Consider the following 18,978-nt stretch of genomic DNA (forward strand, 5'->3'; position numbering starts at 1 on the left):
GTCATGGAGGGTGTTAAGGTGTCAGATGTGGGGCATGGGAGTCCCGTGGGGCTGGGGGCCCATGGGTTGATGTGGATGGAAATGGGGGTCCCATGGGGTGCTGGGTGTGGGGATGGAGGTCCCAGACCCATAGGGTGCTGGGGTAGGGCTGGGGGTCCCATGAAGTGCTGGGGGTGGGAGTCTATGGAGTGGTTGGATAGAGGGAGAGTGCCAGTGCTGGGGGGGGTTGGAGGTCCCAGTCCCATGGGGTGCTAGGGAAAGAGGGATCTGTGCCCCTGCCCCATGAGACACTGTGGGCCCGCAGGTGAACGTGGGTGAGGGCAGCCACCCCAGCAGGGTGAAGGTGCACGGGCCAGGTGTGGAGAAGACGGGGCTGAAGGCCAACGAACCCACTTACTTCACCGTGGACTGCAGCGAGGCTGGACAGGGTGGGTGCAATGGTGGGAGGTACCCTGGGAACTCCTCTATGGACATGAGGCTTGTGTCCCTGGTCCTGCACCCCTGGTCCTGCACCCCTGGTCCTGGACCATTACCACCAGTCCTGCTCCATCATTCCTGGATCAAGGGTCCTTCATTCTGGGCCCGTCAATTCTGGTCCTGGTCCTGCATCCCTGGTCCTACATCCCTGATCCTGCATCCCTGCTCCTGGTCCATTGTCCCTGCTCCTGGTCCAGGATTCCTGGGCCTGCATCCCTGTTCCTGCACCTGCATTCGTGGTCCATTATCTCTGATCCTGGTCCATCAATCCTGGTCCTATCCATCATCTCCAGTCCTGATCCAGTCCCCTGCCCCATGTGCCCCGTTCCACTCCTTGGTGTCCCCCTGGGGAGTGGGTGCTGCTGACCCGGCCACCCCCACAGGTGACGTCAGCATTGGCATCAAGTGTGCCCCAGGAGTGGTGGGGCCGCTCGAGGCCGACATCGACTTTGACATCATCAAGAATGACAATGACACCTTCACGGTCAAGTACACAGCGCCGGGCGTGGGACTCTACACCATCATGGTGCTCTTTGCCAACCAGGTCAGGGTTCTGGGACTGCCCCACATCCCCAAGGGTCCGTTCCCCACTCTGTGGGGTGCCCCCACCTCTTAGGGGCTAGGTGGGGCTGGGGCTTTGACCACGTGGTGCCCCCGTGTCACTGTGCCCTGGTCTTGGTCCCCAGGAGATCCCCTCCAGCCCCTTCCGCATCAAGGTGGACCCATCCCACGACGCCACCAAGGTCAAAGCCGAGGGACCTGGGCTCAGCCGGACGGGTGAGGGGCCAGTGGGGTGGGGTGGGGGACATGGGGTGGGGGTGATGGGTGCTGTGAGGCAGGTCCTGTGAGTGGCGTGGGTCCCACGGTGGCTGACACTGGGGGGCAGGGGGGGAGGTGGGGACCCCCACCCACATCTGGGTGCTATGGGGCAGGGACTGTGGGTGCCGTGGGTCCTGCAGTGACTTGATGATGTGGTGCAGGGGTGGAGGTGGGGACCCCCACCCACTTCCGCGTGCAGACGCGGGGGGCGGGGAAGGCCCCCCTGGACGTGCGGTTCGTGGGGTCGGGGCCTGGCCCAGCCGTTGCCGACTTCGAGGTCATCGACAATCACGACTATTCGTACACTGTCAAGTACACCCCGCTGCAGCAGGTGCGTGCTGGGAGCACCTGGACCCATGGGAACATCCCATAGAGCCACCTCAACCAGTCTGGGCACCCCAACCCATAGGGTCACCCCATGGAGGAATGCCCAACATACAGGGGCTCCCTGGCCCATGGGGTACCTAAGAGGGGCCCCCTCACTGACATCTCATTCCCTGGGACACTCTCCCTCAAGGACACCCACCGATACAGCCCAGGGTTTAGGGGCACCCCATGAGCATCCCCTCCCCATAGGCACCCCCAGCTCCTGGGCAGCCCACCCCTACGAACACCCCCCCATCCCCATGGTCACCCCAGCTCTGAGGGCACGCCCTTGGGGCAGCTGCAGCCCCACATGTGTACCTGTCAACCCAGGGCACCCCCAGGTCCACAGATTCCCCCATCCCTGGGAATTTACCCTCCCCAGCAGCCATGGGTGACCCCAGCCCCCCTCAGCCTTATGGCTATGTGTCCCCTGGTACCCCCTTGGAATCCCCCAGCACCGTCCTGTGGATGTCTGCCCTCTGTCCCAAGACTGGGTGCTGTGTGGGGGTGCCCTGGCAGCACCCTGAAGTGGAGTTGTTCCTGCAGGGCCCCCTATCCGTTGTGGTCACCTATGGGGGGGACCCCATCCCCAAGAGCCCCTTCCCCGTCACTGTGGCTCCCCCTCTGCAGCTGGGCAAGGTCAAGGTGCAGGGGCTCAACAGCAGTGAGTGGCAGCACTGGGGGAGTGGTGGGGGGACACCGAGGGAGGGGAGCACCCTGCATGTGGTGTAGAGTGTGGGGTGGGCCCTGCAGGGGACACTTGAGCATTGGGGGCATCCTGGGGGAAGAGACCTTGGAAGGGACACCTGGGTGACAGGATCAGTCTGGGGGGGCACTCTGAATATGAGGGCACTCTGGGGGAGGGCACTCTTGAGTGTGGGGTTCAGTGGGGTGAGGGCACATGAGGGCACGGACACTGCATGGAGGGATACCTGGGTGGGGGATACACACCCTGGTTATGGGGTGCAGCTTGGGGGTGCCAAGGGTGGGTTGGGGGGCACCCTAGTAGGAGAGATTTGGGACTACCTATGTGTGGGAGCAACCAGGATATGTGGGACGGATATGGGTGAGGGCATGGGGGGGACACACACCCTGTGGGGAAACAATACCCTGGATATGGGGGACACCCTTGGGTGGAGGTGACACACCCTGGGACAGACACACACCCCCCACCCCGGGTCTGAGGGACACATCTGGGTATGGGGTTCTCCATAGGTCTGGGGGCACCCCAGGGTGTGGGGTGCCCCTCTGACCCCCCACTCCCCTGCAGAGGCAGAGGTGGGGCAGGTGCAGGAGTTCCAGGTGGAGGCCCAGGGTGCAGGAGGCCAGGGGCAGCTGGAGGTGAAGGTGACGGGCCCCTCGCGGCGCCCCGTGCCCTGCACAGTGGGGCCTGCGCCCCCTGGGGGCCCCCACCCTGTCACCTTCACACCGTCCGAGGAGGGGCCCCACCGCGTCGAGGTCACCTACGATGGGCACCCAGTTCCAGGCAGCCCCTTCCCTGTGGAGGCTCTGCTGCCCCCTGACCCGTCCAAGGTGAGCATGGCACAGGCGTGTGCAACAGGGATGTGTGTGTCCCAACCCCTGTGTGTCCCTCTGCCCTCCTGACCCCCACGTGCCGCTCACAAGCCCCAAATGTGCCCATATCCCCATAACCCCTGCATGTCCCCCCTGACCCCCACATGTTCCTGCACGAGCAGGTGGTGGCCTCGGGACTGGGGCTGCAGGGCAGTCACATGGGGGTCCACTGACTCCCACCTGTCCCCCTGTCCCCCTTGCCCCCTACATATCTCTCTGTCCCCCTGACCCCTACCTGTCCCTGTGTCCCTCTTGACCTCCACCTGTCCCTGTGTTTCCCCTGACCCCCATGTGTCCCTGTGCCTGCAGGTGGTGGCCTCGGGGCCGGGGCTGAAGGGCGGTCGTGTGGGGGTCCCAGCACCCTTCTCCATTGCCACGCAGGGCGCGGGCAGTGGGGGGCTGGGGCTGACAGTGGAGGGGCCCTGCGAGGCCAAGATCGAGTGCCAGGACAACGGGGACGGCTCCTGCGCCGTGTCCTACCTGCCCACAGCGCCCGGAGAGTACCACATCAACATCCTCTTTGCTGGGCGCCACATCCCGGGCAGCCCCTTCACGGCCGCGGTCACGGCGCCCTTCGACCCGGCCAAAGTGACAGCATCGGGGCCGGGGCTGGAGCGCGGCCGTGCGGGCGAGGCGGCCGTCTTCTCCGTGGACTGCTCACAGGCCGGCGAGGCCGAGCTCACCATCGAGATCCGCTCTGAGGCCGGCGTCAAGGCCGAGGTGCTGGTGCAGAACAACCGCGACGGCACCTACGCCATCACCTACACTCCGGCCTGCGCTGGCGCCTACACCATCACCATCAACTACGGCGGCCTCCCGGTGCCCAACTGCCCCGTGCGCGTCACTGTCGACCCAGCCGTCGACACCAGCAGCGTCAAGGTCTACGGCAAAGGCGTGGAGCCACGAGGTGAGGGAGGGGCACACAGGGGTTGCTCACCACGGCATCTCTTTCTCCTGGGTGGGGATCTCCTTCTCCCCAGGGGCATCCCGTCCCTGTGGGCATCTCTTCCTCCTGGGTACCCCTGTGGACACCACAGGCATCTCCCCTCTATGAGCATTCCCACGGGCACCCCATCCCTGAGGGTATCCCCTCTCTGTGGACATCCCCGCTCACAGGCATTCCAACCCCATGGAAAGCCCTTCTCATGTGGGGGATTTCTGGGCACCCTATGGACATCCCTCCATGGGCACGTCCCCCTTGCATGGACAACCCCGTGGCTATGGACACTCCCATGGTCACCAACATCTCCTTCCCATGGGCATCCCCTCTAAGGGGGGCTCTCCTGGGCACCCCACAGGCATCTCTCCTCCCTCTGTCCCCCTTGCCCCCACCACTACTCAGGGGTCCCTGTGGTTTTCCCCTCATTCCTGGGTGGAAGTTCTGGGGGTGCAGGGGGTGTGGGGTGGGACACCAAGGGTGTACCAGTTTCCCCTTGAAGCCCCTGTATGTGCTGGGGGGGCCGTGGGCTCTCAGAGGGTGCTGTAAGGGTGAGCTCTGGGCCCCCTTGACCCCCTTGTACCCCTCAGGGGTGCTGCGGGAGGTGAGCACTGAGTTCACAGTGGATGCGCGGGCACTGGCCCCCACTGGGGGACCCCACGTCCGGGCACGGGTGCTGAACCCCTCAGGGTCCCCCATCGACACCTTCATCACTGACCTCGGCGATGGCACCTACCGTGTGGAGTACACACCTTTTGAGGAGGGTGAGGGACCCCCACAAAACCCCTGGGAGCCCCAACACCCCCAGGGACCCCGAGGCCCTCTTGGAGAACACAGGCACCCCCAGGGGACTCCCAAACCCCTAGGGACCCCCAACCCCCTGGGAACCTCCAGGGACCATGAGCTCCCCCAGGGACTCTGGTGCTCCTACACCAGACTCCAACATCCCCCCCAGACCCCAAGTCCTGGCCAGGCATCCTCCATTCCTCGTGAGGGACCTTCAGAGAGGGATCTTCCTGTGCCATGTCCAAGTGGGGACCCCCTTCAATTCCCGCTGGATCCCCAGAACCAGGAACCCCCAAGACCACTGAGACATCCCCAAATCCCAACCAGGGACTCCCAGCCTCCCCCAAAAACCTCATCCAGGGATCCCCAAAACCTCCAAGACCTTTCAAACCTCACCTAGGGACCCCCAAAATCCCCATCCCTGAGACCCCTTGAGCCTGCTCCACGGGCAGTGTGTGATGGTGTCCCTGTCGCAGGGCTGCACCTGGTGGAGGTGACATATGATGACGTGGCGGTCCCCAAGAGCCCGTTCCGTGTGGGGGTGACCGAGGGCTGCGACCCCACACGCGTTCGGGCGCATGGCCCTGGCCTGGAGGGCGGCCTGGTGGGCACGGCCAACCACTTCACCGTGGAGACCAGGTGGGCACTGACCCCCACCCTCAATCCGGCTCTGCTCCCCAAAGGCCCCCAACCCCTGCCTTCCAAATCCCCTGCCCTAGCCGTATTCCACACCCACCCATCCCTCATGCTGTCCATGTTGGGGGGTTTGGGGTGGGCATGGCTCCCTGCTTCATTGTGAAGACCAGGGGGCCACCAGCCCTGAGTCCCTCCATTCCCACACCCATGGATTCCTCCCTCAGAGATGTCACCTCCATCCCAAGCCACCAACCCACCATCTCCATGCCCTGTCATGGAAGTGCCACCACTATCCTCTTGCACCTGTGCCCTTCATGTGCATGTCTCACTTCTATCCCATGTCACCAACCCGCCACCTTCATCCTATGCCACCACTCTGGCATCTCCATGTTCTGCCACAGAGGTCCCATGCCCAGCCTTTTGCATCCTCTACTGCCTGTGTCCTTTCCCATGGATGTACCACCTCCATCCCATGTCACCAAACAGGCATTTCCCTCCCTGCCATGAAAGTGCCATCTCCATCCCATGTCACCAGGATGGCATCTCTGTCCCCTTGCCATGGAGGTGCCACCTCTGCCAGGGAGGTAGCACCTCCCTCCCGCTGCCATGGAGGTGGCACCTCCATGTCCCTACCATGGCAGTTGTTCCCCCTGGCCCCACCATGCCTGTGTCGCCTCTCTGAGTGGTGGCATGTCCCTAGGGGCGCGGGCACTGGGGGGCTGGGCCTGGCCATCGAGGGCCCCTCAGAGGCAAAGATGTCCTGCAAGGACAACAAGGACGGGAGCTGTGCAGTGGAGTATGTCCCCTTCACGCCTGGTGACTACGACGTCAACATCACCTTCGGTGGCCACCCCATCCCTGGTGCGTGGGGACACAGGGACGGGGGGTGGGGGGAGGTGTCCTGATTGTCATCTGTTGGTCACAGGGCTTCACTGTGGTGATGCCACCCATGGTGGCCCCACAGCCAAGCTGTCCCCTGGCTGTGCTGTTCCCATGGCCATGGCTTTGGTACCCCTGTGGCCACACTGACCGGTGGTCGTGTTGTCCTCATGGCTCACATTGACCCCATGGCCACATTGACCTTATCAGCACACTGGCCCCACAGATTGTCCGTGCATGTGATGGACATGTCAGCTCTATGGCCACACTGTCCCTGTGCCCCTGTTGACCTCATGGCCTTGTTGACCTTGTCCTCATGCTGATCCCATCCCCACATTGACCCCACACTCACATTGGCAGTAGCCACACTGCCCTCATCTCCACCCTACCCTGCCCCATGCTGCCTCCCTCATGCACTGACCCCCTTCTCCACACAGGGAGCCCATTCCGGGTGCGAGTGCGGGATGCTGTGGATGCCTCAAAGGTGACGTGCTCAGGGCCAGGGCTGGGGCCCAGTGTCCGTGCACGACTGCCCCAGAGCTTCACCGTGGACGTCAGTGCCGCGGGACGTGCAGCCCTGGAGGTGACGCTGCTGGGGCCCACTGGTACGTGGGGACAGGGGGAGCAGGGGTGCCTGTGTCTCGTGGGGTGTCCTGACCTCCGGGGTGTCCTGCCTCTTCAATGTCCTGCTCCATAGGATGTCCTGGCCCTTGGATCCCATGGTCTATAGAGAGTCCTGCCCCCGGGGTGTCCTGACTCCTGGGTTGTCTAGCACCATGGATGCCCTAATCCATAGGATGTCCTGCCTCATGCTGTCCCCTGTTATAGAGGGTGTCCTACCTATGGGCGTCTTTCTCCACAGGGTGTCCTACCCCATAGGACGTGCAGGCCCATGAATGCCCTTCTTCATAGGGTGTTCTACCCCATAGGATGTCCAGCCCCATGAATGCCCTTCTTCACAGGGTGTCCTTCCCCATGGGATGCTCTCCTCATGGATACTCAGATCCACCCAGGGAGGTTGTGCCCCACATGCTGCTCTATGCCCACCATGTCCTCCTGTCCCACATGTCTCCCTGCCTCACATGTCCCCACCCCACATGTCCCACTGCCCCACAGGGCTACCGGAGCCAGTGGAGATCCGAGACAATGGTGATGGCACCCACAAGGTCACCTACACCCCAGCCACTGATGGGCCCTACACCGTGTCTGTCAAGTACGGGGGGCAGGAGGTGCCGCGCAGGTGAGACCCCACCTCGGGTGAGCAGAGTGGGACAGGATCCCCACACAGCCTGGAGATCCTGGCACCCTTCTGACTCCCTGCTTCCCCCAGCCCCTTCAAGGTGACGGCGCTGCCCACCCATGATGCCAGCAAGGTGCGGGCGAGCGGCCCCGGGCTGAGTGCGGGAGGGATCCCTGCCAGCCTCCCTGTGGAATTCACCATTGACGCCCGCGACGCTGGCGAGGGACTGCTCACGGTGCAGATTCTGGTCAGTGTGAGAGGAGGAAACATGGGGGAGTATGAGGGTTGTGGGAGAGCATACTGGGGATGGGTGAAGGGCTGCTCACAGTCCAGATCCTGGTCAATGCAGGGGGGAGTCATGGGGTGCTGGGCCCCACATGGTGCCCTTTCCCCCACATCCCGGGGTGCTGAGCCCCACAGGGTGCCCCCAGGACAGGGCACTGATGGGGATTGCCTGCAGGACCCCGAGGGACAGCCCAAGAAGGCATCAATCCGGGACAATGGGGACGGCACCTACACAGTGTCCTACGTGCCCGACGTGCCGGGGCGCTACACCAGCACTGTCAAGTACGGGGGCGACGAGATCCCTGCATCGCCCTTCCGGGTCCTCGCCGTGCCTTCTGGCGATGCCAGCAAGTGCCTCGTCACAGGTGGGGCTGTCCCCCAGTGTCCTTATGCTGACCTATGTCATCCCCTTGCTGGCCTCTGGCATCCCCTTGCTGACCCACAGCATCCCCTCACTGTCCCACGATGTCCCCTCGCTGCCCCACCGCACCCCTCCCTGCCCCACAGCGTCCCTCCTGCCCCACAGCATCCCCTCCTGCCCCACAACATCCATATGCTGACCCACAGTGTCCCCCTGCTGTCCCACAGCACCCACCCCAGACACCCCTGCCTTACCCACCACCCCATGGCTGCCCCCCAGCACACCCACTGCCCCACTGCTGCCCCTCAGCACCCCTCCCACCACCCCCAGACCTGCCCCACGGCACAGTGGGGATGAGTGGGTGCCCCCAGGACAGGATGTGCTGGCCCCTCGGAGCCCCCCGGCCCCCTCGGCACCCCTGGCCCCCCAACCAGCCCCCCAACCCCTTCTCACCGCTCTCCCTGGTCTTTCTTGCAGTATCCATTGGGGGCCATGGACTGGGTAAGTGGTGCCAGGGGGGCAGTTGGGGGGCTGGGAGGAGGCAGTTGGGGGATAGGTTTGGAGTCCCCCCATGGCCCTGACTCCACCCCCCCCTGCAGGTGCCTGCCTGGGCCCCACAATCCAGATCGGGGAGGAGACGGTGATCACGGTGGACGCAAAGGCAGCAGGACAGGGCAAGGTCACCTGCAAGGTGTCAACGCCTGATGGTGCTGAGCTGGACGTGGATGTGGTGGAAAACCACGATGGCACTTTTGACATCTTCTACACTGCACCTGAGCCCGGCAAATACGTCATCACCATCCGCTTTGGCGGGGAGCACGTCCCTAACAGCCCCTTCCATGTCATGGTGGGTGGGGCACTGGGGTGGGCACTGTGAGTCTGGGGGGGTTGTGATGAGCACCATGGGTCAGACTTTGGGAGACCATAGTGTGGGCAGCATGGAATTGGGAGACCGTGATGGGTGACATGGGGCAGAGAGTTGGGACTATGACGGGCACCGTGGGGTCGGATGACCATGGTGGGTGCTGTGGGGCAGACAAGTGGGGCCATGGGGTTGGGAAACAGTGGTGGATCCAAGGGGCAAAGAGTTGAGGGCACAATGGACACCATGGGACAGATTTTGAACACCAGGGTGACACTGTGCAGTAGGGAAACTATGGTGGGGTTGAAACATCATGGTAGGCACCAACAGAGAGAGGACTGGAGCCATGGTTGACACCAAGGGAGAGAGAGTTGAGTCAGTCAGCATGGAGTTGCAAGAGCACAATGGGCACTGCAGGGTTGGGTGACCATGATGGGAGTTATGGAACTGGGGGACCATGGAGGAGCAGTGTTGGCACAATGGTGGCTGTCATGGAGCTGAGAGAGTTGGGAGCGCTGTGGGGCTGGATGACCACGGGGAGCACTGTTGGGCCAGGGTTGTGGTGTTGGGGGTTGGGATCATGGTGGACACCATGGGCTTTGGAGGTCATGAGGATCATCACAGGGATGGGAGCCCACCTTCGGGGTTCTCATGTTCCCTCTCTGCCCCACAATCAGGCCACGGAGGAGCCCCCAGCCACCACCGAGAACCTCCGGCCCTTTAACCTCGTCATCCCCTTCACGGTGCAGAAGGGTGAGATCACAGGTACAGCACAGGGTTGTGGGGATAGGGACCACCCCTTCAGGCACCAGCCCCCCTCTTGGTGCCCCTACTGACAAAATGCCCCCAGGTGAGGTGCGGATGCCCTCGGGGAAGACAGCGCGGCCCAACATCACCGACAACAAGGACGGGACGGTGACAGTGCACTATGCCCCCTCCGAGAAGGGGCTGCACGAGATGGACATTCGCTATGATGGCAACCACATTCCCGGTGAGCCACTGAGCCACTGGGGGGCACTGGGAGCCACTGGGAGGTGGCTGAGGAAGGTTGATACAACTCTGCCCTGGTTGAACTCCTGTGGGTCAGGCATGCACCATGGTGTGGGATGTCCAGGTGGAATGTCTCTGTGGGGTCCATGGTTGGTCACCCTTGGGTTGGAGTGTCCCCAGGGGTCTCTGACCATTGTCCCTTGTGTTCCCAGGGAGTCCCCTCCAGTTCTATGTGGATGCCATCAACCCACGCCATGTCAGTGCCTATGGGCCTGGGCTGAGCCATGGGATGGTCAACAAGCCATGCACTTTCACCATTGTCACCAAGGATGCTGGCGAGGGTGAGTGATGGCCAAGGGGGCCTGGGAGGTCATGGGGACCCTCCCAGTGCCATCAGGAGGGACTGGAGACCCCTATTGCCTCCTGACGCCCCTTGTCCAGCGCCTTCTGACAACCCCTGTGCCTCCAGGTGGGCTGTCGCTAGCGGTCGAAGGTCCCTCCAAGGCGGAGATTACCTGCCAGGACAACAAGGATGGGACATGCACCGTGTCCTACCTGCCCACAGCCCCTGGCGACTACAGCATCATTGTGCGCTTTGATGACAAACACATCCCGGGCAGCCCCTTCACTGCCAAGATCACTGGTGAGACAGCCTGGGGGGCACACTGGGGTCTGGGGGAGTTCCAGGGGTTCTTGGGGGCTCCACGTGGCCATGGGGGCACCTGGTTGGCCATGGAGACATCTACGGAGTCATGGCCATGAGGGCACCTGCGAGGTTGTGGGGGCACTTGTATGACCATGGAGGCACCTGTGGGTCATGAAGACCATAGTATGGTCATGGGGACACCTGTGGGGTAATGGGCACACTTGCCCCATTGCCATTGGGACAGCGGCGGTGTCTCTTGTCCATCCCTGGTCCACCAGGCTCCCCCCTCCCATGGCCTTGGGGACACTGTGAAACCTTGGAGACCCCAACCCATGGCCATGGGGATGTCCTAGAGCTTTGAGGACCCCATCACAAGGCCATGTAGACCTTGTGGGGACTCTATCCATGGAGGATGCTATTCACACATCTTTGGGCGACCCCTGATTCTGAGGACCCTCTCCATATGTCCAATGGGACCTTGTGGGGCTTTGGGAATATCATTCCATCACCATTGGGATCCTATTCATCCTGTTGTCCACCTTGGGTTGATGTCCCTGTTGATGGCATCTCTGCAGGAGATGACTCCATGCGCACGTCGCAGCTCAATGTGGGCACCTCAACTGATGTGTCACTGAAGATCGCAGAGACAGACCTGAGCCTGTTGGCGGCTACCATCCGTGCACCCTCGGGCAACGAGGAGCCATGCCTGCTCAAGCGGTTGCCCAACCGCCACATCGGTGTGCAGGGACAAGGGGACACCATGGGGACATAGGGACAGATGTGGGCACAGGAAAACTGGCAGATGGGCACATGAGAGGAGGATGTGGGACCTGGGGACTTGTCAGGACAGGGAACAGTGAGGCTGTGGGGTCACAGGAATGGGTGGTCTTGTGGCATTGGGTCAGCAGGGGGTTGGTGGCCATGGTCAGGGGACTTGGGTGGTGACCAGGGGCTGATGGAGGTGGCCAGGGCGGTGGCTAGGGGATGGGAATGGTACATGGGTGGTGGCCAAGTCTGGTGGTGGCGTGTGACCACTGTGTCCTCCCCAGGCATCTCATTCACACCCAAGGAGGTGGGCGAGCACGTGGTGAGTGTGCGGAAGAGCGGGCAGCACGTCACCAACAGCCCCTTCAAGATCCTGGTGGGACAGTCAGAGATTGGTGATGCTGGCCGGGTCAAGGTGTGGGGCCAGGGGCTTCTGGAGGGCCACACCTTTGAGGTGGCTGAGTTCATCGTGGACACACGCAGTGCTGGTGAGGATGTGGTGGGGGATGGCCATGGGGGAGGAGGCAGCCATGGCTAAGGGCAGGATGGGGTGATGGCCATGACTGTGAGAAGGTTGTGGCTACCCAAGGATGAGATGGTGGCCATGGTTATTGCTGTGGTGTACTAAGGCCACATGTGATGGTGGCCAAGGCTACCTGTGGCCAGGAAGAGATGGTGGCAATGGTCATGGCCAAGGCAGGATGGTCTCTGTGGCTGGGGTTGGATGGTGGCTGTGGTGGTGATGTGGCCATAGCCAGGATGATTTGATGACTATGGCCATGCTACAGCTGTGGCCAGCACAGGATGAGGTGGTGGCTATGCTGTGACCTTCATCTGAATGGGATGGTGACCATGGCTGTGGCATGGCCAATGCCCAGGTGAAACGTGGCTAAGGCCATGCCGTGGCTGTGGCCAACACAGGATGGGGTGGTGGCCATGATTATGGGCATGGTATGACCATGGCCAGGATAGTGTGGTGGCCATGTCCATGGTGCAGCCAAGAGGGTGATGCTGTGGTGACCATGGCATGGCCATAGTCAGGAGGGGGATATGGCTGGGATTGGGTGGTGACCATGGACAGTTTGGGCTTGTGGCCTTGGTGTGACCATGACCAGGACAGGGACAGCCTCCGTGGGACACCTCTGATCATGTCCCCATGGCCACCCAGGTTATGGCGGGCTGGGCCTGTCCATTGAGGGCCCCAGCAAGGTGGACATTAACTGTGAGGACATGGAGGATGGCACCTGCAAAGTCACCTACTGCCCCACCGAGCCCGGCAACTACATCATCAACATCAAGTTTGCTGACAAACATGTCCCAGGTGGGGCTGGGGGAAACATGGGGGACAGAGGGTTGTGGTGGGGAGGGGTGCTAGGACCCCCAGGGGGTGACGGGTCCCTGAGGTAACTGTCTCCCACAGGGAGCCCCTTCACAGTGAAGGTGACGGGTGAGGGGCGGATAAAGGAGAGCATCACGCGTCGGCGGCAGGCGCCCTCCATCGCCACTGTCGGCAGCACCTGTGACCTCAACCTTAAGATCCCAGGTAGGGTTAGCCTTCCTCCTCCTTCTCCTCCTTCTCCTCCTCCTTCTCCTCCTTCTCCTCCTCCTTCTCCTCCTCTTCCTTTTCCTTCTCCTCATCTTTCATCCTCCATCATCCTCCTCTTCATCCTCCTCTCTTCCTCCTCCTCCTCCCTTCTCCATCCTAATCTTCCTCCTCCTGCTCTGTGGGCCGTGGGGATGGAGACACATCTCAGCCACTCCAGCTCTGATTTCTCCTTCCTTCCTCTTTCTCTCCCCTCCGTGCGTCTGTGTCCATGTCTGTGTCCCTCTGTGTGTCTGTGCCTGCGTCCTTGCATCCCACTGTGCATGCCACCACACACTGATCCCTCCATCCACATGTCTGTGTGTCCATTCACACCTATCCACGTGTCCATCTCTGGCTTCATTCACCTTGGCTCCACCCCTCCCTGCACCGTTCTCTACTTCCAACCCTGTGACCACCCGTGTCTCCACCCATCATGATTCCATCATCCCTGTGTCCATCCTTGTCTCCATTCCTCCATGTCTCCACTCATCCACGTCTCCTCCCATCACTACATCTGTCCCTCTGTCCATTCATGCCCATGTCTTTCCATATTCTCCTGTGTCCCCATGACTCCTCTGTGCACCCTTCTGTTCCCCCTCCGTGCTCACATCCTGTGGTCCCTGTGTGTCCCCATGTGTCCGCACTGTCCCTCTGTGTCCCTGCGGGGTGTTCCCCAGGGAACTGGTTCCAGATGGTGTCGGCGCAGGAGCGGCTGACGCGCACGTTCACGCGCAGCAGCCACACGTACACGCGCACGGAGCGCACTGAGATCAGCAAGACACGTGGTGGCGAGACCACGCGCGAGGTGCACGTGGAGGAATCGACCCGCGTGGGGGGTGCCTTCCCCCGCGCCCCCCCGGAGCCCTTCGGTGCCTTCGGGGCCTTTGGGAGCCGCGAGGGCATCGGCGCCTTCGCAGCCCCTGCGCGCGTACATGAGGGTGCGTCCTGCACCAGGGGCTGTTCGGGGGCTGTGCATGGGCACGTGCAGCAAAGTGGGATTGCACAAGAGCTGCGTGTGCATGAGGGGCAAGTGTGCACCGGGGCTGGGTGTGCAGGGCACTGTGCTTGCACGAGGGGCGGGCGTGCATGAAGGGAGTGCGAGTGCAGGGAAGTGTGTTTGCACAAGGACTGGGTGCACCGGAGCACCGGTGTGTGTTTGCACAGGGCTGTGATTGCACAAGGGCTGGGTGCGCAGGGAAGTGGGCTTGCATGAGAGCTGAGCACACTTGCCACAGGAGTGCCCTTGCACAGGGCTGTGTGTGCCCAGGACACTTGGGGCAGACTCCCTGGCACATGCGTGGGGACTGCTATGCTGACGGGGGATGCCCTTCACACGGGGATGTGTGCAGAGGTGGGGGACAGCTCTGGCTCTTTGCACAGGCAGGTGCACACCTGCTTACGGGGTGTGTGTGCTCAGCCCAAAGGGCTGTGGGTCCCCTCGGCATGGGTGTGCAGTCTCACAAGGGCCTGTGCACGTGTGTGCACACGTGTGTGTGTGAATGTGTGCATGTGCACGCTGGCAAATGCACATGTCCTGTGCATGAGGGGATGTGCTTGTGGGGTGGGGTGCACCCAGGGCGTTCTGGTGGGTGTTGGGATGTCAGGGCACACTGGCGGCAGGGTGGTGGGATGACAGTGACAAGGGTGCCCTGGTGGTGGGGTAGCAGGGCGCTAAGTGTGCCAGGGACGATGGTGAGAAGATGATGGGGCAATGGGGTGCCCCAGTGCCCTGGTATCAGAGTGACAGGGTGTTGGGGTGACAGGATGACATAGTGCCCTGGTGACAGGATGACATAGTGCCCTGGTGACAGGATGCAGGGGTGCTGTGGTGCCAGGGTGATGGCTTGATGGGGTGACGGGGTGCCATGGTGACAGGATGACAGGGTGCTCCAGTGACAGGTGCTGGGGTGCCATAGTGACATGGTGATAAGGAAATAGGGTGCAGAGGGCTGGGGTGTAGGGGTACAGGGGTTACAGGATGATGGAGTGATGTGGTGACAAGGTGCCCTGGTGACAGGATGACAGTGTGCCATATAGCGATGGGGTGCTGGGGTGCCACAGTGGTGCAGTGGTGGGGTGACAGTGGGGTGATGTTGGAGTGCCCAGGCGCCTGCAGGGTGACGTGGTGTGTGCCTGCAGGCGAGGCAATGGTGCAGGAGCTGGGATGCTATAGCCATAGGGTGTTGGGGTGACGCTGGGGTGACGCTGGGTGTTGGGGTGCCCACGGTGACGTGGTGTGTGCCTGCAGGCGAGGCGTCAGCGCAGGAGCTGTCGGCGCAGGTGCTGAGCCCATCGGGGCAGCGGCGCGAGGCCGAGGTGGTGCCGGGGGGCGCGGGCGTATACAGCGTGCGCTTCGTGCCCCAGGAGACAGGCGCCCACACCGTCAGTGTCAAGTTCCGGGGGCAGCACGTGCCCGGGAGCCCCTTCCAGTTCACCGTGGGGCCCCTGGGCGAGGGCGGCGCCCACAAGGTGCGCGCGGGGGGCACCGGGCTGCAGCGCGCTGTGGCCGGCACACCAGGTACGGGGGGTCTGCCAGGTATGGGGAATATTGGGGGCCTGGGGGTCACTGGGGGGTAATGGGAGTGTGGGTGTGATGGGGATGTGGGGGCAGTGAGGGATGGGTGCTCTTGGAGGCATGTGTCTGGGGTCTGGGTGCTATTGGGGGTGTGGGTGGCAGTGGACGGGTAGGTGCTATGTGTGTTTGGGGTGTTGGTGAAATTTGGGGGCTCTGGGTGCTGTGATGGGGGATTTGGGTACAGCTGAGTGTGGGGGCAATGGGGGGTTATAGGTGCTCTGTGTTCCATGGGTGGGATGTGGGTGCTGTGGGGGGGTCTGGGTGCCATGGGGAGGTGGGTGCAGGTCTGTGCTGGATGTTGCCATCCTGGGGTGCCATTGAGGGTCAGGGTGACCCCGGTGACCCCCCCAGCTGAGTTCAGCATCTGGACGCGTGAGGCGGGCGCGGGGGGACTCTCCATTGCCGTCGAGGGGCCCAGCAAGGCCGAGATCTCCTTTGAGGACCGCAAGGACGGCTCCTGTGGCGTCTCCTACCTGGTGCAGGAGCCAGGTGAGGGGGAGCTGTACCCCAACACCCCCAACCAGCCCTAACATGCCCCAGGGTGCTCAGCCTGGGCTGGGGCCACAGGACCCTCATATGAGGAGGAACCCACATGCAAGTGTATCCCAAATTAAGGGTGTCCCCATGGGAGGATGTCCCCAAATGAAGGTGTCTCTGCACAGGTGTCCCCAAGGGGGGGTGTCTCCATGAGTAGTGTTTCTGTGCATGGGTGTCCCCACATAAGAGGGTTCCCAAGGGAAGGTGTCCCTGTGTGGGGCCTCCCTGCCTGACTGTCCCCTGTCCCCCAGGTGACTACGAGGTGTCCATCAAGTTCAACGAGGAGCACATCCCTGACAGCCCCTTCATTGTCCCTGTCGCCTCCCACTCCGATGATGCCCGACGCCTCACTGTCACCAGCCTGCAGGTACTGGGGACAGCCCCTGTGAAACCCTCGGGCACCCCTGGGCTCACAGATGCCCCCTGGGTCCCCAGGTCACTCTTGCCTGCTCTGAGCCCCTATTGCACTCTTGGGATGCCCACTGTGTGCCACCTTTGGGTCTCCTGTTGCACCCTTGGACCCTCTGGGGCCACCTCTCCCTCCCTCATGTCACCCCTAGACCACCTTTATGTCCTTCTGTGGCAGCCTTGGGACCCTCTCTGGTGCCAGTCTCACGTCCCTTGTGTCACATTGCACCCCTGTGTCACCCTTGGGCCCCATGGTGTTCCCCCTGCCCCACTGCTCCCCCGCCATGTCCCCCCCTTCCCTGGGGTGAACCAGCTGGCATCATTCACGATGTCGCCCTGTCCCCCCCATCCCTGATGGCACTGTGGCATGCCCACAGGAGACAGTGGCAGTGAACCAGCCAGCGTCCTTCGCGGTGCAGCTGAACGGGGCGCGTGGTGTCATCGACGCCAAAGTGCACACGCCTGCAGGGGTGGTGGAGGAGTGCTACGTGTCTGAGCTGGACAGCGGTGAGGGGACACGGGGACACTGTGGGGACACCGCGGGGACCGTGGGGACATCGGGTCTGCAGATGTGGGGCTGTGGCACAGGGTGCAGGACATGGGGACATGTGATGTGGGGATATGGGGCTTGAGAACATGAGGACATGGGGTATGGGGACAGTGACACAGGGACACAGGACATGGTGGCATGATGGCATCCCCCAGACTACTACACACTGGAGTTCTTGCATGGGGTGTGGAGACACAGGGATGTGGGGACACGGGACATGGGGACACAGGGGTATGGGGACATGTCTGTGTCCCCCTGATATGCATTGGGGTTCCTGCTGTGCAAGAACAGGGGTGTGGGGACATGGGGACACAAGGACATGGGGTGTGGGGACATGGGGGTGTGGGGACACAGGGACACGGTGACATGTCTGTGTCCCCCAGACCGGTACGCCCTGGGGTTCCTGCCGCGTGAGAACGGAGTGCACTCCATCGACCTGCGCTTCAATGGGCGCCACGTGCCCGGGAGCCCCTTCAACATCCGCGTGGGCGAGCAGAGCCAGGCCGGGGACCCTGGGCTCGTCACTGCCTTTGGGCCGGGCCTCGAGGGTGGCCGCACAGGTGACACTGCTGTGGAGACAGGGACAGGGCTGTGGGAGGGGGGTGGGGACGGAGACACAGCTGTGGTGGTGGCAGGAGAGACACGGCCGTGAAATGGTGATGGGGACAGAGCCACGACGGAGATGTGGCCGTGGGTGGTGACCACAACGGTGTCCTGGTGTTCCCCCCATGATGCCATCCCCATGTCCATGTCCCAGGGGTGCCCTCAGAGTTCCTGGTGCAGACAGCCAATGCAGGGGCAGGAGCACTGGCTGTCACCATTGACGGCCCCTCCAAAGTGGAGCTGGACTGTACTGAGGTCCCCGAGGGCCACCGCGTCACCTACACCCCGATGGCTCCTGGCAACTACCTCATCTCCATCAAATATGGGGGCCCCCACCACATCGTGGGGAGCCCCTTCAAGGCCAAGGTCACCGGTATGAACAAGGGGGACATGGGGATGGGAAGGGACATGGGTATTGCGAGGGACATGGGGACAGAGAGGAACACAGAACTAGCGGGGACACGGGAACTGAGGGGGACATGGGGACACCGGGGCCACATCATGGGCAGCCTCTTCAAGGCCAAGGTCACTGGTACAGACGGGGTGGGGGCAGACATAGGGATGGGGGGTATGGATAAAGGAGACTGAGGGAGGAGAGCATGGGGGTCCCCAGTGTGGGGTGATGAGGGGTCAATGATGGGCATGATGGAGGGTTGCAGGAGGGCCATCCTGCAGGACCCCCAGGGTGACATGAGTGGGGGGGCTCCTGGGGGTGATGTGGTGTAGGAGCCCCAGGATGACATGATGGGGGTCCCAGGGGGAGGGGGGTTGTCCCCGAAAGATGTCCCCCCGGCACGGCGTGAGGGGGGTGTCCCACGGTGGGGGCTGACCGTGTCCCCCGGTACTCCCCAGGCCCACGGCTGTCGGGCGGGCACAGTCTGCACGAGACCTCGACAGTGCTGGTGGAGCCGGTGGTGAGGGCGGGCTCGCGGGGCCCCCCCGCCTTTGGAGGGGTCACCAAGGCCCCGTCGGACGCCGGGCAGGTGGTGGCCCGGGGGCCAGGGCTGGCAACCGCCCGCCTGGGCCACAAGAACCACTTCACCGTGGACTGCAGCAAGGCCGGTGAGGGCGCTGGGGGTCCTGGGGTGGCTGGGAA

The 18,978-nt window shown here is 62.7% G+C and overlaps 1 protein-coding gene across 2 annotated transcripts in view; it reads left to right on the forward strand.

Moving 5' to 3' along the window:
- The window catches only part of FLNC (filamin C), a 28,236-nt gene that overhangs the window by 8,732 nt on the left and 526 nt on the right, over window positions 1–18,978 (forward strand). The window contains exons 15-46 of one of the 2 annotated variants that reach the window (XM_053977055.1): window positions 305–428; window positions 861–1,021; window positions 1,164–1,254; window positions 1,458–1,627; window positions 2,209–2,326; window positions 2,933–3,195; window positions 3,547–4,144; window positions 4,765–4,938; window positions 5,437–5,599; window positions 6,297–6,457; window positions 6,913–7,080; window positions 7,592–7,715; window positions 7,806–7,962; window positions 8,176–8,365; window positions 8,839–8,862; window positions 8,961–9,208; window positions 9,901–9,988; window positions 10,074–10,214; window positions 10,426–10,554; window positions 10,683–10,856; window positions 11,435–11,596; window positions 11,909–12,112; window positions 12,793–12,945; window positions 13,045–13,167; window positions 13,887–14,147; window positions 15,458–15,727; window positions 16,136–16,273; window positions 16,573–16,688; window positions 17,107–17,236; window positions 17,663–17,839; window positions 18,037–18,255; window positions 18,735–18,944. In XM_053977055.1, coding sequence (XP_053833030.1) covers window positions 305–428; window positions 861–1,021; window positions 1,164–1,254; window positions 1,458–1,627; window positions 2,209–2,326; window positions 2,933–3,195; window positions 3,547–4,144; window positions 4,765–4,938; window positions 5,437–5,599; window positions 6,297–6,457; window positions 6,913–7,080; window positions 7,592–7,715; window positions 7,806–7,962; window positions 8,176–8,365; window positions 8,839–8,862; window positions 8,961–9,208; window positions 9,901–9,988; window positions 10,074–10,214; window positions 10,426–10,554; window positions 10,683–10,856; window positions 11,435–11,596; window positions 11,909–12,112; window positions 12,793–12,945; window positions 13,045–13,167; window positions 13,887–14,147; window positions 15,458–15,727; window positions 16,136–16,273; window positions 16,573–16,688; window positions 17,107–17,236; window positions 17,663–17,839; window positions 18,037–18,255; window positions 18,735–18,944 — 5,629 coding nt within the window. The remainder of the gene's footprint in view (window positions 1–304; window positions 429–860; window positions 1,022–1,163; window positions 1,255–1,457; window positions 1,628–2,208; window positions 2,327–2,932; window positions 3,196–3,546; window positions 4,145–4,764; window positions 4,939–5,436; window positions 5,600–6,296; window positions 6,458–6,912; window positions 7,081–7,591; window positions 7,716–7,805; window positions 7,963–8,175; window positions 8,366–8,838; window positions 8,863–8,960; window positions 9,209–9,900; window positions 9,989–10,073; window positions 10,215–10,425; window positions 10,555–10,682; window positions 10,857–11,434; window positions 11,597–11,908; window positions 12,113–12,792; window positions 12,946–13,044; window positions 13,168–13,886; window positions 14,148–15,457; window positions 15,728–16,135; window positions 16,274–16,572; window positions 16,689–17,106; window positions 17,237–17,662; window positions 17,840–18,036; window positions 18,256–18,734; window positions 18,945–18,978) is intronic. The other variant, XM_053977056.1, reaches the window with a different exon arrangement.

This window comes from Vidua macroura, chromosome 5 (genome assembly GCF_024509145.1).
Source record: "Vidua macroura isolate BioBank_ID:100142 chromosome 5, ASM2450914v1, whole genome shotgun sequence".
In the NCBI taxonomy this organism is placed as follows: Eukaryota; Metazoa; Chordata; class Aves; order Passeriformes; family Viduidae; genus Vidua; species Vidua macroura.